The following is a 12,602-nucleotide window of genomic DNA, read 5'->3' on the forward strand; positions in this document are numbered from 1 at the left end:
CAAATGATTATTTAAACTACCAACAATCAAAGCTTGAGAGCATGGAATACGCTACATTTCAGAAGATCTTTAAAAAACTAACACACTGCTTCTAGAAAAAAAAAGATATTTCTTTCCAACTCTTGTGATGAAAAGATAGAGATGATCACATTCCCTTAACTGGTTCTTTAGATTTTTACTTAATCCATGATTAGCAAGATACAAGAGATCCTAAATACATTTATAATAACACATTTTTATGTACGAATTACATACATTTTTGAAATTGTTTTCTGCCCTTTTTTTTCCTAACACGTACAGAACTATACTGTCAAAGACCAACTTGCTGCTTCCGTACCTTGGCAAATGTGGAGCCCCTTCCTTCTGATTCAATTGTGATAGTTTTGGTACGCCGCTGCAAAATTTGGTCGATGTCTTCCTCACAGAATTTGGAGCCCTCATCTTCTTCATCCATAATGGCACCATACGCACCTCTTCGAAGCAAGTCTTCTATTTCTTTTTTAGAGAGTTGTTGTATCTGCATAAATAAAACACGCGTCAAAAAAGCCTAGGAAAATCCCCCCAAAGTGATATTTATTTCTTCTTCATTTCAAAGCTTCTGCAACCTAGCTCTTAAATTCTAAATTAAATATCTAAATTATTGATCATTAAGAGATAAGTCTAGTTAACAGCTGAAATACTTTGCTATGGACTTATTTTTACATGCATTTGTCTCTAGTTGTAGCTATACTCAATACTCTGATGAATAGAAGATTTCAAACCTATCCTTTGATACTAGATTCAAATCTCATCTTATTGATGATCCACATATTAATGCAGGAAGACAAAGAGATACAAATGGAAACTTTTCTCATTGTTTTAACTTAGTCATTATTTACCTCATATCTTAAGAGGCAAGAAATAGGGGAAGACTTTTCAGAATAACTGCTACTACTACTAAGTCATATCAACTATTTTTAGTCACATTAAAAAGGATGTCAGAGATACAGGCAATAGAAAAATGCCAACTTCTATGATTTTCAGTAGGTCCCACATGACTACAATTTTTTTTCTTTGTTTTTTTTTTAAAAAAGAAAATAAGTCTACATACACCACCAACACTGTTTTCTCTTCCACTCATACTCTGTAAGACAGCCTTATCCAGTCCCAACTTCAAACTTGCTCTGTCAAACATCTCTCTTTCATATGAGTTACGAGTTATCAGCCTGTAGACCTTCACTGCTTTGTTCTGACCAATCCTGTGACAACGGGCTTGAGCCTTTTGAAGAAAGGATAAAGAGCAGTAAGAAATTAAACTCACTTAAGAACAACATAAGATTCAAGAAGTTTATCCTGTTCGAGCACAATCTTAAAAATAACAGTACAAGCTTACAAAGAAATCAAGTGACCATTTACTTAAACTCCTAAACTTGATTTGCTGCTTTTTACCATGCACCATAATTAATTTCTATATACTGCATTACTCAGTATATGCAGAATCCATCTCTAGTGCTGTCTTCGTTTTCATGTAATCAAAATCTTTATGGACTCAGACTTCATTGTGCTGTGCATGTAAAAGAGTAATCAGTTTAAAAGAGAAAGTCAGGACCAGATGAAGTCATCTGGGTTTCATCTGTGTAGGTAGAAAGCACTCGTCAGTAAACATTAAACATATGCCTTAGGAACACTAGAAAGTTTAAAAATGATGCAGGTTCAAAATAAAGACTGAACACTCCAAGTGTTCAAATTCATATCAATCAAGTTTGACTCTTCAGGTCTCAATGTTCAATGCATTTACCTGCAGATCATTTTGAGGATTCCAGTCTGAATCAAAAATTATGCACGTATCTGCCGCAGTCAAATTAATCCCCAAACCACCAGCTCTGGTGCACAGAAGGAACACAAAGCGATCGGAATCTGGTTTGCTGAACCGGTCAATTGCAGCTTGCCTGAGGTTGCCTCGTACTCGTCCATCAATTCGTTCATATAAGTACCTGGAAATTGTCATATGCATGGAAAATTGCAAAAATTTTTATAATTTAAAGTAGAACAGATCTCCTGCCCGCATATTTATTTTTACAGTGAATAAAAGTCATGAGCTAACTTCTATTATCAGAAGTCAGAATGGAGCTTGCCTATTTGTACTACTAACACACATCAGGAAGCCCTAACATCAAATATTTAAGACAAGTTCTTTGTCCATCGGAACAATTATCTGACAATACATACCTTTAGACATGTATTACCATGGCATTTAGTTTGCACTCCAAACTGGAGGCTCACACGTGTATTTAGAAGTTTTTCATGCGCTATTCCTGAAACACTGCCTGTGGTACAGAAGCAGGCAGTGTACTTTTGAATTATATACCAAATTGTCTGATCATGATAGGGGTAACCGAGTAACCTTTACAAAGAAGTACTTGGTGAGCTGTCATTCAACAAACCACACATGGATTTTGTCAAGAGCAGGAGAAATAGAACAAAAAGAACTTCACAGTACCTCTCACTGCCTTTTATCAAGGCATCAATGAATTTATGACTTCCTCAACTAAAAGAGGCAAAATTAGAAGGCCAAGGTAAAAATATCACTTCTCTTATCTTTGATAATTATGAAGACTCCAATAAAACTTCAGATATCAAATAAAACGCCTCTGTCTTGCTTAAAAAAGGGAGTAAGTGCTTTCACAAATTGTAAATGGAGGCTGAATGCATATCAGCTAGCCAAAAAGCTTCACAACCATTTTTCTTCTAATCAGGCATGAAATGGGACAGCAGATAATCTACAGGACCACAGGCTATTTGGCAAGCAGCCATCTCCTACAGCCATTAATTCAGCTAAATACGAAGCCTTACCACGTATGCCTGCTAACATTTCTAATCAAACAGTAGCATAAAGCTAGTTTCAGCTTCTGGGGATTTCAGAAGATTGTACTTGTAGATATGATATACTAGTCTAGAACTAGTTATATTATTAAAGAAAAAGGAATCATTTCATGCTGGATTGTTAAATATTACTATGAAGTTCAAAGTAGTATATTAAACAAATATAAAATACAAAATACCAAATGTTAGATCAGTTCAAGTAAGTAGCTCTATGAAACAAAACCACAGAATCACAGAGATGACATACAGTTAACAAAAAATACTACTTTTGGGATGCTGTTTCCCATAACATCCAAAAATGTCTACTGAGACCAATAAACTACACAGTATGCACAGTATTACCTTTTATGTATAAGGTAATCCTCCAAAATATCAAGGCAGCGCACCATTTGAGAGAAGATAAGGACCTTGTGGCCTCCTGCTTTCATTTTTGGAAGAAGTTTATCAATAAGAACCAATTTACCAGCAGACTGGATCATTGCTTGTAGATGGAAGTCTGGAGCAGTTGGGCTGTAAGTTTCTTTAAATTCTCCAAGGATCTTCTCTTCAGCACCTATCAAAGAATATCTCTTGGTACCAACAGGCATAAGCTACATAAATCTGTTCACATACATATAAGAATAAGCTACTAAAAAACCCACAACAATGCCTCTATATAGTCTATATAACCCTGGTTAGCCACTGCTGGAGACAAAACAGGTCTGGATGGACCTGGTGTCTATTAAGAACATTTATTTTTCTGCTTTTTGAAAAGAAGTCTTACATTCCTAAGTAAAACAGCATTGGAAAAAAGAACCATCTAAAACTGAGTATCTCTAAATTGCAAAGTGAAAAATACAACTTCTTCAAGTGTTGGGTAAGAAAGTCATTTAAAAAGTCCTTTTTACAGCGGGGATATTTGAAATAAGACACGAGTGCTGAGTGATATTTTGAAGACCTCTTCTGAAGCCCCAGTCTGACTGAAAACACAGTAAAATTTCTAAGAACTTCAGATGCATTTTCTTTCAAGTAGGAAAAAGCGAGAAAAGCACCAAAAACTGACACAGATGATATAATCTGCAAGAAGAATATTTTTTACAAGCTCACTCTAGATGCTTTTCTTAATGCTGTTTTTAAAGAGGTATAACATTTTCATATCATAATCAATTATAAATATCTTGGGAAGCCTTACAAAAAAAGTTCACATTTCAGGTCTCAAACACGCAACTACGTTACACATTGCCTAATGTCTGTTAAAAATCTTTTCATCTCATCCATTAGTTCTTAAGTAGTTTAAATAAAGTACAGAAATAGTTCAAAACCTGAATTCAATTTTGATTTCTCAAGTATACTTACCTTTGATGAGATAAGGATGATTACAACATTTTCTGAGTTCCATCATAGTGTTAACCAAATTTGGTACGTTTGCTTGCCCAGCTCCTTTAGATAAGAAAGCAAAATTTTTCTCCAAGATTGCTCGATAGTATTTCTTCTGAATATTAGTTAGTTCTACTTCAATTATTGTCTCTTCCTTAGGAGCCAGCTTTTTTTCTACATCTTCTTTTAATCGCCTGAGCATCATGGGTTTCAGGATAGCTTGTAATTTCTGAACCTGAGTGAAACGAAAGTTTTTTGGAACACACGAGTTGTAGTTAGATACAATTTTCTTTTTTTTTTTTAACACTGCTTTTTATTTCTATCCATACATAAAATGTTTTCCAGGTAGGATATCTTCTTTTTAACCTCACATTACTGAAGAAATATTTGATACACTCCAAAAACATAATGCCTACAAACTGCCTATAGAGCCTGAAAATCTCAGGTTTTATTCTTCTCCCTATTCACTTGCTATATTTACAAAGTCTATCCAAAAAAAGGTGAAAATAACTAAAATTCTGCACTTTATACTCTGCTTTAAAATTTATCAGAGTATTGTTCCAAGTAATGTCAGTTTCTAACTGTTACTAATGCAGTAATGGTTACTATACAAACCAACAGTTTCTCCTACAAGTCACATGCTCAAACATTCAAACTCAAGATGAACTAATTCAATGTGCAATACCTGTTCCTCTGTTTTAAGGTCTCCAAATTCTTGCATGAATGTTGATTCAGCAGGAAAACGCAATGGTTCAAGAAAATGAAGAAGACTAAATAACTCTTCTACTGTGTTCTGCAGTGGTGTACCAGTTAACAGCACTTTATGTTCCTAGAAAAGGAAAATTAAATGACTTATGTGCAAATGCTTGCTAAGAAATTTTTATCATGTCTGAATGTCATAACCTGAAATTAGCAGCTCTGTATTTTACTAAGTACAGTGATAGATGCATTAGTAGTAGATGAATAGTAAGTATTTTCAACTAGCTTTTCTTTAAATCTTGTCTTCCTTCAGCCATAATGAATAAATGAATACTTCCAACTTGGCCTGCAATTTTCACACAAATATAATCGCCCTCTCTCCACAGTGAGAAAAATAAACAGTAAACATAAATCAGAAAGCAAAGAACTTCTGACAACACGTAGCGATGAGTGGATCAAAATAAGTCAAGTTTGGAGAAAAGAACAATCCAAACCCAGTTATGGAGTACCTTATAGTAATGCTCCAAAAATCTTAAGACTCACAGTAGTAGTTGCTTTTTGTAAAGCTCCCAGAATATCAAGCAAAATCCAAACTACAGGATTAGATAATAGGTCTGCTTTAGCAAATTCCAGGAGTTGCTTAGCACTATTTTAGGATTAAGGAGACCATATTAAAGGAAGCCTTCATGGGAATCAAAACAGGCTTTAAAACACTATCATCACAAATAGATTCTGCTTACAGTTAAAGCTTAGCAGACTTTTTTTTTTTACCCATCAAAACTACACAACCATCAGGTCTCAATAACACATACATTTGAAGAGTGTTTCAGGAACCTGCCTCTTCACAGAAAGACTGCTTAAAACATCTTTTTTGACAGATAAACAAGCTTGTGATTTATCATATTCTACATCATTATTTTTACAGAAAACAAGTGGAATTAAAAAACAGAAGTGAAAAGCAGTACTCACGAGGTTCATTAATTTTAGTCCTTCTAACAGTTTGCAGTTTCTGTTTTTCAGTCTGTGCGCCTCGTCAATAATAACGCATCGCCACTCAATTGCATTCAGCTCTGGACAGCCACCAAGAATCATTTCAAAAGTTGTGATAATGGCTTGGAATCTGTAGGTGCCTCGAACAATACGTCCCTAAAGATTCATCAATGCAAAATGTTATGTTACATTGAATCAAGTCAATTTAAAGATTCTGTTGACATTCTACTCTAAGACAGATACCAGATTTTATATTATAACTTAGTTCATCAGCCTAGGCACATTCTGTATCTATACAACATCAGAAGGAATTCAGTATTATCTAACCAACAGTATATTCTAACCACTTATGAATTACTAATAGTTTCAGAGGATGCATGTAGATAATATTACATTTTTAATCCTGTAAAAATCTGAAAGGCTGACAGAAAAAAATGAGTCAACCCATCAAAATGTGACAGCAATGTGACAGTTAGCACTCACACAGTTGTGTATGAAAAAATATCAGCTGACAGCTAAACAAACACTTCTAACCTAGCTTGATCTACTACACTGGTCTGATAAAGAATACAGAAGGCTTTCAATAAGACAGATAGTACACAGCAATTCACAGGGAAAAGAAAACATTCTTTTAATAATTTTAGCTACCTAAAAATAAGTTTCTGCTTTACCACTAAATACAGAAACGTGATGATTTTTTTTTAATGTTTGCCTACGTAAAATACATAAAAGTGGCACAAGAAGACTAAAAAAAAACCCGTGAAATCTGATTAGACAATGCTAATGTGACGTAATAAGAGAAAAGCAAACTGTACACAAGCAAGGCTAGTTTACAGTACAGAAATGAAAATAATAGCTATATAAAGAAAACAGTTTAATCAGCTCTATTTTTTTTCTTACTGCTCTTCTCATTCAGTCTCCAACTGCAACTGTCTGCATACACTTTAATCTCCACATGTGTTATCTGTATCACTTTTTTGATTGCAGAACTCCTTTCAGCATACCAAAGCATCATACATCTTGCTGCAACCACTTCCACAAAATTTACTCAGTAAGAATATGGTAAAGATTTAGAGAAATAAAAAGCTTAAAAAAACACAGTGGGATGTAAAGTGGCTTTCTGTAAGACATATGTACAGCTAATATAAAGTATACTTTTCAACCCTACTACCTGAGATGTGCTTTGGGAAAGACAGTGCATGTAAGTGATGTTACAATACCTGGGAGTCCCTGAAGTACATTTCATATTGCTGAATCATCTGCCTGCTGATCATACTTCCATGGTACACTACAACATTAAGGTCAGTCCACGTGCGAAATTCTCTTTCCCAATTTGTTATAGTGGAAAGTGGAGCTATGATCAGAAAAGGCCCTCTTATACCAGACAGGAGGATTTCATAGAGGAATGTAATTGACTGAATGGTTTTGCCAAGACCCATTTCATCCGCTAAAATGCAATTTCGTCTGAAAGTAAAATACATTTATTTGTTATTCAGGTCAAAGAAAGTACAGTGCTCAAGCTGTTACTCAAAAGGACAATTTGTAAAACAAAACTCAAATATACCAGTTCAAAACAATACTCAGAATTGAGGTACTGCAAGAGACACTCATATGTCCACTGGTTTTGGTGAAAGAAAAAGTTGATGCACAAAAGCACGGTTTTCAATCATGTTTAGCACTGGCTAGGCTGTCCCAGAGAAATATCACGAGGTTATTTTTTTGGGACTACATCTGCCCCAATTTAAAGAAATTCGAATTAATCAGTTTTCCTGTAAGCATGCCCACCATAATGAATGTTCAAGAGATCAATAAAGACTCCATACAAGCCACAAATACAAAGCATCCCAGCTACCCTTATACAAACAGGATGAAACAAAGCATCAGTGCCAAACTTCCCCTGCATTTCCAAAACCAAAGCTGAGGCATATAATCAAACAACTACACAAAGTACCACTGGGTGCTCACGCTCAGCCACATATTCCAGCTCTTCACTCTGTTAGCATACATGCTCACAGAGCTAAGGAGAGCATGATTGAGAATTGAAAACATTTTTTTTGTAGATCATACAACTATGCAGTAAAACGTTATGACTGAAAATATATCTTCAGTGAATTTGACTCTCTTTTGATTTGTTTTCTTTTATTCCTGCTGATAAAAACATAGTTTTCAAAGTTTCAAAGGAAGAGCAATTCTTTTATCCATTGTATCTTTTCAGCTCTAAGCAGAGAAACAAAGATAAATTTAGTTAAAACAGTATTAATTCCTCATAACACTCACTCCCTGTATTAAAACATTTATGTTAACAAAAAATCCATGCATTTACCTATTGTACCAGTTGAATAGAAGCCAGTTAAGTCCTTCCAGTTGATATTCCCTGAGCTGATTGCCATTTTTATATTCCCTTGAGTGTTCTATCTTCTTCCACGAGTTTGGAGGTGGTCGGTCCTTTAAAAGAAAAACAAGTATGAAAGTTAGCACATACTTTTTTTTTTTTTCCCCCCCAAACAGTTCTACTCACTTTTTCTCAAGCCTAGCAACCTAAATTTAGAAGGAAATTTCTTAGCTTTTAAACTGGGATGCTGTCACATACTTTTAAAATTAGAGATTATACTATAAAAATATTAAGGACACGAAACAACAGACTAACAGTATCAAAATATGTTATCTTAATCTCCCTGGCTCCAAGCTTGGGCACTCAACAGACTGGCAATTAAATTATAGCAGGCAACCCAACAAGGAAACCATGAAGTTGTTTTACTGCAACTAAGTAAGACTCCAGCAGAAGACACTCTCTTCAAGTAGCTCTACGTTACAGCTTGAACAAATTCACAAATTCAAGCAAAACAGTTTTAGTAAGATCTTTTCTGATCAGCTGTACTTTTTACATTTCCCATGGTTTATGAAAGCTTGCATTTACTCTTGACTCATGTAACCTTATCTGGCAACTTGGAACTTTATTCCATGTCTCTGTACTTCCACTGTCAGCATCCTCTGGCACCCCCTCCCCAAGCAGGGGTTGCTTTCCCCTCCCAGCAGCTGCTGTGGCCTCCTCCTCTCCACCACCAGCAAGCATCTGCCCACATCCCCACACCAGGAGGAGCCACACTCCTGCTGGCAGGGTTGCACTCAGCAAATACTTCCTTGTATGCGCTGGAGCTGGAACAAAAAATACTTGTTGCTGATGCTGTCATGGCTATCAGTAGTACAGTTGCACTTAAATCTTTTCTCTCCAAGTCAAATACAGTAACAGAGATGTATGTTATCAAGGCCTTCTCAAACGCCAAAATAGCAGGGTTTTAAATAAATACCATTAAAATGAAAAATATCATCTTAAGAGGTTAGCCATGACTACTGTCATTATTTGTAGACAAAAGAAGATTAAAATAAAATCCTACAAATTAAAATACTGTGCATAATCAGTTACATAAAAAAATAATTAGAGCAAGTGTGCTGTACCACTCCTATGTCTTAAGTCAGGGTAAGCAACGACAGTGACATATACAGGACTTTAAATAGAAGTAGTATTTTTTCCCCCTCCTACTCTGAGAGGGAAGATTGATAACTTAAAGACAACACACATTTCCTTGTTACATGTATTTTTCTTCTTTTCAGCTATCTTGTTATTAAAAGAAGAAAAATGAAAGCAGGAAGTAATTATGGAATCTGTTTGACAGGCCTGCTTGTCAACTTCCTTTAGTGCTAAAGCACAAGACTGCACTTGGGTTTCAAGAGGATAAATATATTTTATTCTGTTTTCTCCTCATCTTAATGGTGCTTAGATTCTATAATAGCCGTTTTCAATGTGCTGCCCATCACTTAGTTAAAAGCTTAGAAAGTTGTAATGCTTCGTATTTCCCCCAAACGTTTATTTATTCTTTTTAACAAGTTACAATTTAGATGAAAATATTATCCTTAGGTAACTTAGGTAAGCTCACAAATCCTTAACACAGAATGTCAGTACGTCTTATATTTTAACACAGAAGTTTACAGTGGAGAAGATAAAATCTAATTTGCCAAGACAGACAGTAAAATAGGCATAATTTTACCAATCTCCTTGAGTCAGGCCTGGAAGCTTGCAATTGTTCAAATTCTTCTATTTTTGCTTGATCTACATCTTCTTTCAGCTCCCACGTACTGTCTTCATATGGCAACGAACACCATTTTACTAAATAGTAAACAACAGGCTGCAGAAGAAAATTCTGAATGTTATCAGCTTTCAATTTAATATACAGACTGTTAATATGCCTTACTACATGAGCAGCTAACTTATGGGATATACTTGGAAAGAAAAATACATTTCTAATACTTTGTAAGTAATCTGTGTATGTATCCTTAGTTTCACATTTTTTTTTTTTTTTTTTTTTTTACTTCTTGTAGAACTCTGTAGTACTTTTAAATCCTGCTTACCCACATGCAAGTGTCAGTCTTAGGGAAGATGAATTGCTATGTTTCTGATAATTGTGGAAGTGACCAAAAAACCACAAAAGAATTTAATAGATGTGCTGCCTAGAACATATCCTTCATACTCAAATCAAGCTACTTAAGGCATTTTTTTAATCTCACTTTCTTGTTTTGTAATAGCTTTCCAGATGGGGTACAACGGCTGGTCCAAATGTAATGCCTCCTACCTATTTCCATGAAAACTACAGATACAAAGAGCACAGTAACACTATTTGACAGATTAAGTTCTCAGCTACAATTCACTATTTTTCAACATAGTCACCACTATTAGCTCTGCATTTTTGCCAGCAATGAACAGGAGACTGACTACATGCTGAGACTGTAAAACTGCACACCTGTCTGCAATGTGATCGGTCTTTTATGTTGCTATCACCACTGCCAAAACACACCACCCATCACTCCACAGTGATGGGGTGCATCCACTATTTGGTCCCCATAAACGTTAAGCAAGCATCAATGAATGTCAGTGAGTGCCATTTCTTCTGCATTGAGGAATTCAATGACACGTTTTTGCTTCATCTGCACTTCCATGTCAGATACCATTTGGTCAGACTGCCCCTCTGCTCTCATGTGTCACATGACAACAAAATGTAATGGACTATCGATGGGAAGTTCAGCAACTACTGCCACACCATCAACATCCACCTTAGACATTTCAGGCCAAAATTATAAAATATGAGGCATTACTTTTGGAGCAGACAACTTATATTGGGTGCAGAAAGAGCTTTGTTAAATACTGAAGGAGCCCACTGGCAGCTTCTCAATTGCTAATTGTCAAAAGCCTGAGGGTAGAGTGAGAGAGGAAGAGGGAACCACCATAGGAGACTGCTTGCCCTCTTATGCCTTTTTCCACTCCTTGTCACTACCTGACAGACAGAATCAGTCCTTTGTCTCAACTCACATGGTAATTACCACAACTCACCTTTGCGTCAGTAACCATGTAAGCATCTTCTACTTTTACATAATAGTAAAAAGAAAAGCCGTTGAGCTGCGATTTCTATTTCAGAAAAACATGGTAATGCTAGGTAATGGCAAGACTGATGTGGATCAATGAAAATATTATTGAGGATTAAAATCATGATGAAATCATGAATGTGTTAACTCTGAAATCTGCTAGAAATACTATTACTAGTCAGGTACATCATCCTGACATGATTTAAGATACACTTACCTCACCAGTGTCTTTATCTTCACAAAGAGAGACTTCTAATACCCGGTCTACTTCAACATAGTCAGGATTAAAAGGTTCTTCTTCCATCTGTGATGTAAGAATAATACATAAGTTGAAAGGAAAAAAAAAAAAAAAAGCTGGCATATGCTGGGACCTGGTTTCATCGTAGACAAAATCTGATCAAGAATGAATGAATTTGATAATTGGAAACTACTGATGCTTGGCAAACCACAACCCCTCCCTAAATGAATTTTAGCCAAAAAGTTTTGTCTCAGGAAGTTTATATATTGGAGAACCTAGCCACATAAAAATAATCTTTCACTCCTTATCACATGGAAGTAGTTACCCCAGTAATCCTCTACTTACCAAGCCATTCAATCCAGGTTAGTTCAGTGACTCCAGAAGGCCTGCTCTTACAATTATGTTAAACAAACAACCCCCAGCTGCAATGCAAACCCAGTCCTAACAGCTACATTTATTTCTCAGCATTCAGCTGTTGCATTTTAATAACAAATATTCATCATAACTTTTATTTTGAGTATTTCATACTCACATCTGCAAAAAAGTGAGCTCTTTGTGCTTGCCTTAGTTTGAACCGTTTTATTTTCTGCTGGATTCTTTTATCCTTTAAAAGCTGTTGTTCTGTGGCCCACTCACAGTGGAGATAAGAGCTGAAATTACAGAGATTAACATTAATATATTAATGTAAGCCATGGCTTACTATCTATTTTTAACATACAGTTAAAATAATTCAGTTTATAAACCAAAATTTCACTCAAATGAGAAAATATTTTATCATTTAAGACAGAATTCACTGCAACGATTAAAGATTAATTCTTCCAAATAACCATATTATCTGTTATCTTCCAAACATGCATGTGGTTAAGACAGTATTTTTTTTTTGTCTAGCATCCATAGAACTCTCTGGACTCACAGATTTCTTTCAAGTGGCCTGAGAGGAAAAGCAAGCACATTTAAAAGTGAGCTTAAGTTCAAATTCTGCATTTTATCAGAAAATATCCATAAATCCACAGATGCAAGGAACAACAAAAAAAGAACTAAG

The 12,602-nt window shown here is 35.4% G+C and overlaps 1 protein-coding gene across 15 annotated transcripts in view; it reads right to left on the reverse strand.

Annotated features, from left to right (window-relative positions):
- The window catches only part of CHD9 (chromodomain helicase DNA binding protein 9), an 84,786-nt gene that overhangs the window by 23,653 nt on the left and 48,531 nt on the right, over positions 1–12,602 (reverse strand). For all 15 annotated transcript variants that reach the window (XR_016470885.1, XR_004170063.2, XM_031615303.2 and 12 more), the window contains 12 exons: positions 12,093–12,210; positions 11,540–11,626; positions 9,954–10,091; positions 8,231–8,352; positions 7,128–7,371; positions 5,887–6,063; positions 4,904–5,047; positions 4,198–4,453; positions 3,205–3,415; positions 1,778–1,973; positions 1,091–1,258; positions 338–517 (listed from right to left, as the gene is read on the reverse strand). Coding sequence is in view for 13 of the 15 variants with exons in the window: in XM_031615303.2 (XP_031471163.2) it covers positions 338–517; positions 1,091–1,258; positions 1,778–1,973; positions 3,205–3,415; positions 4,198–4,453; positions 4,904–5,047; positions 5,887–6,063; positions 7,128–7,371; positions 8,231–8,352; positions 9,954–10,091; positions 11,540–11,626; positions 12,093–12,210 (2,041 nt within the window). In the remaining 2 variants the exon portion in view is untranslated. The remainder of the gene's footprint in view (positions 1–337; positions 518–1,090; positions 1,259–1,777; positions 1,974–3,204; positions 3,416–4,197; positions 4,454–4,903; positions 5,048–5,886; positions 6,064–7,127; positions 7,372–8,230; positions 8,353–9,953; positions 10,092–11,539; positions 11,627–12,092; positions 12,211–12,602) is intronic.

Source organism: Phasianus colchicus, chromosome 13 (genome assembly GCF_987193195.1).
Source record: "Phasianus colchicus chromosome 13, bPhaCol1.hap1.1, whole genome shotgun sequence".
In the NCBI taxonomy this organism is placed as follows: Eukaryota; Metazoa; Chordata; class Aves; order Galliformes; family Phasianidae; genus Phasianus; species Phasianus colchicus.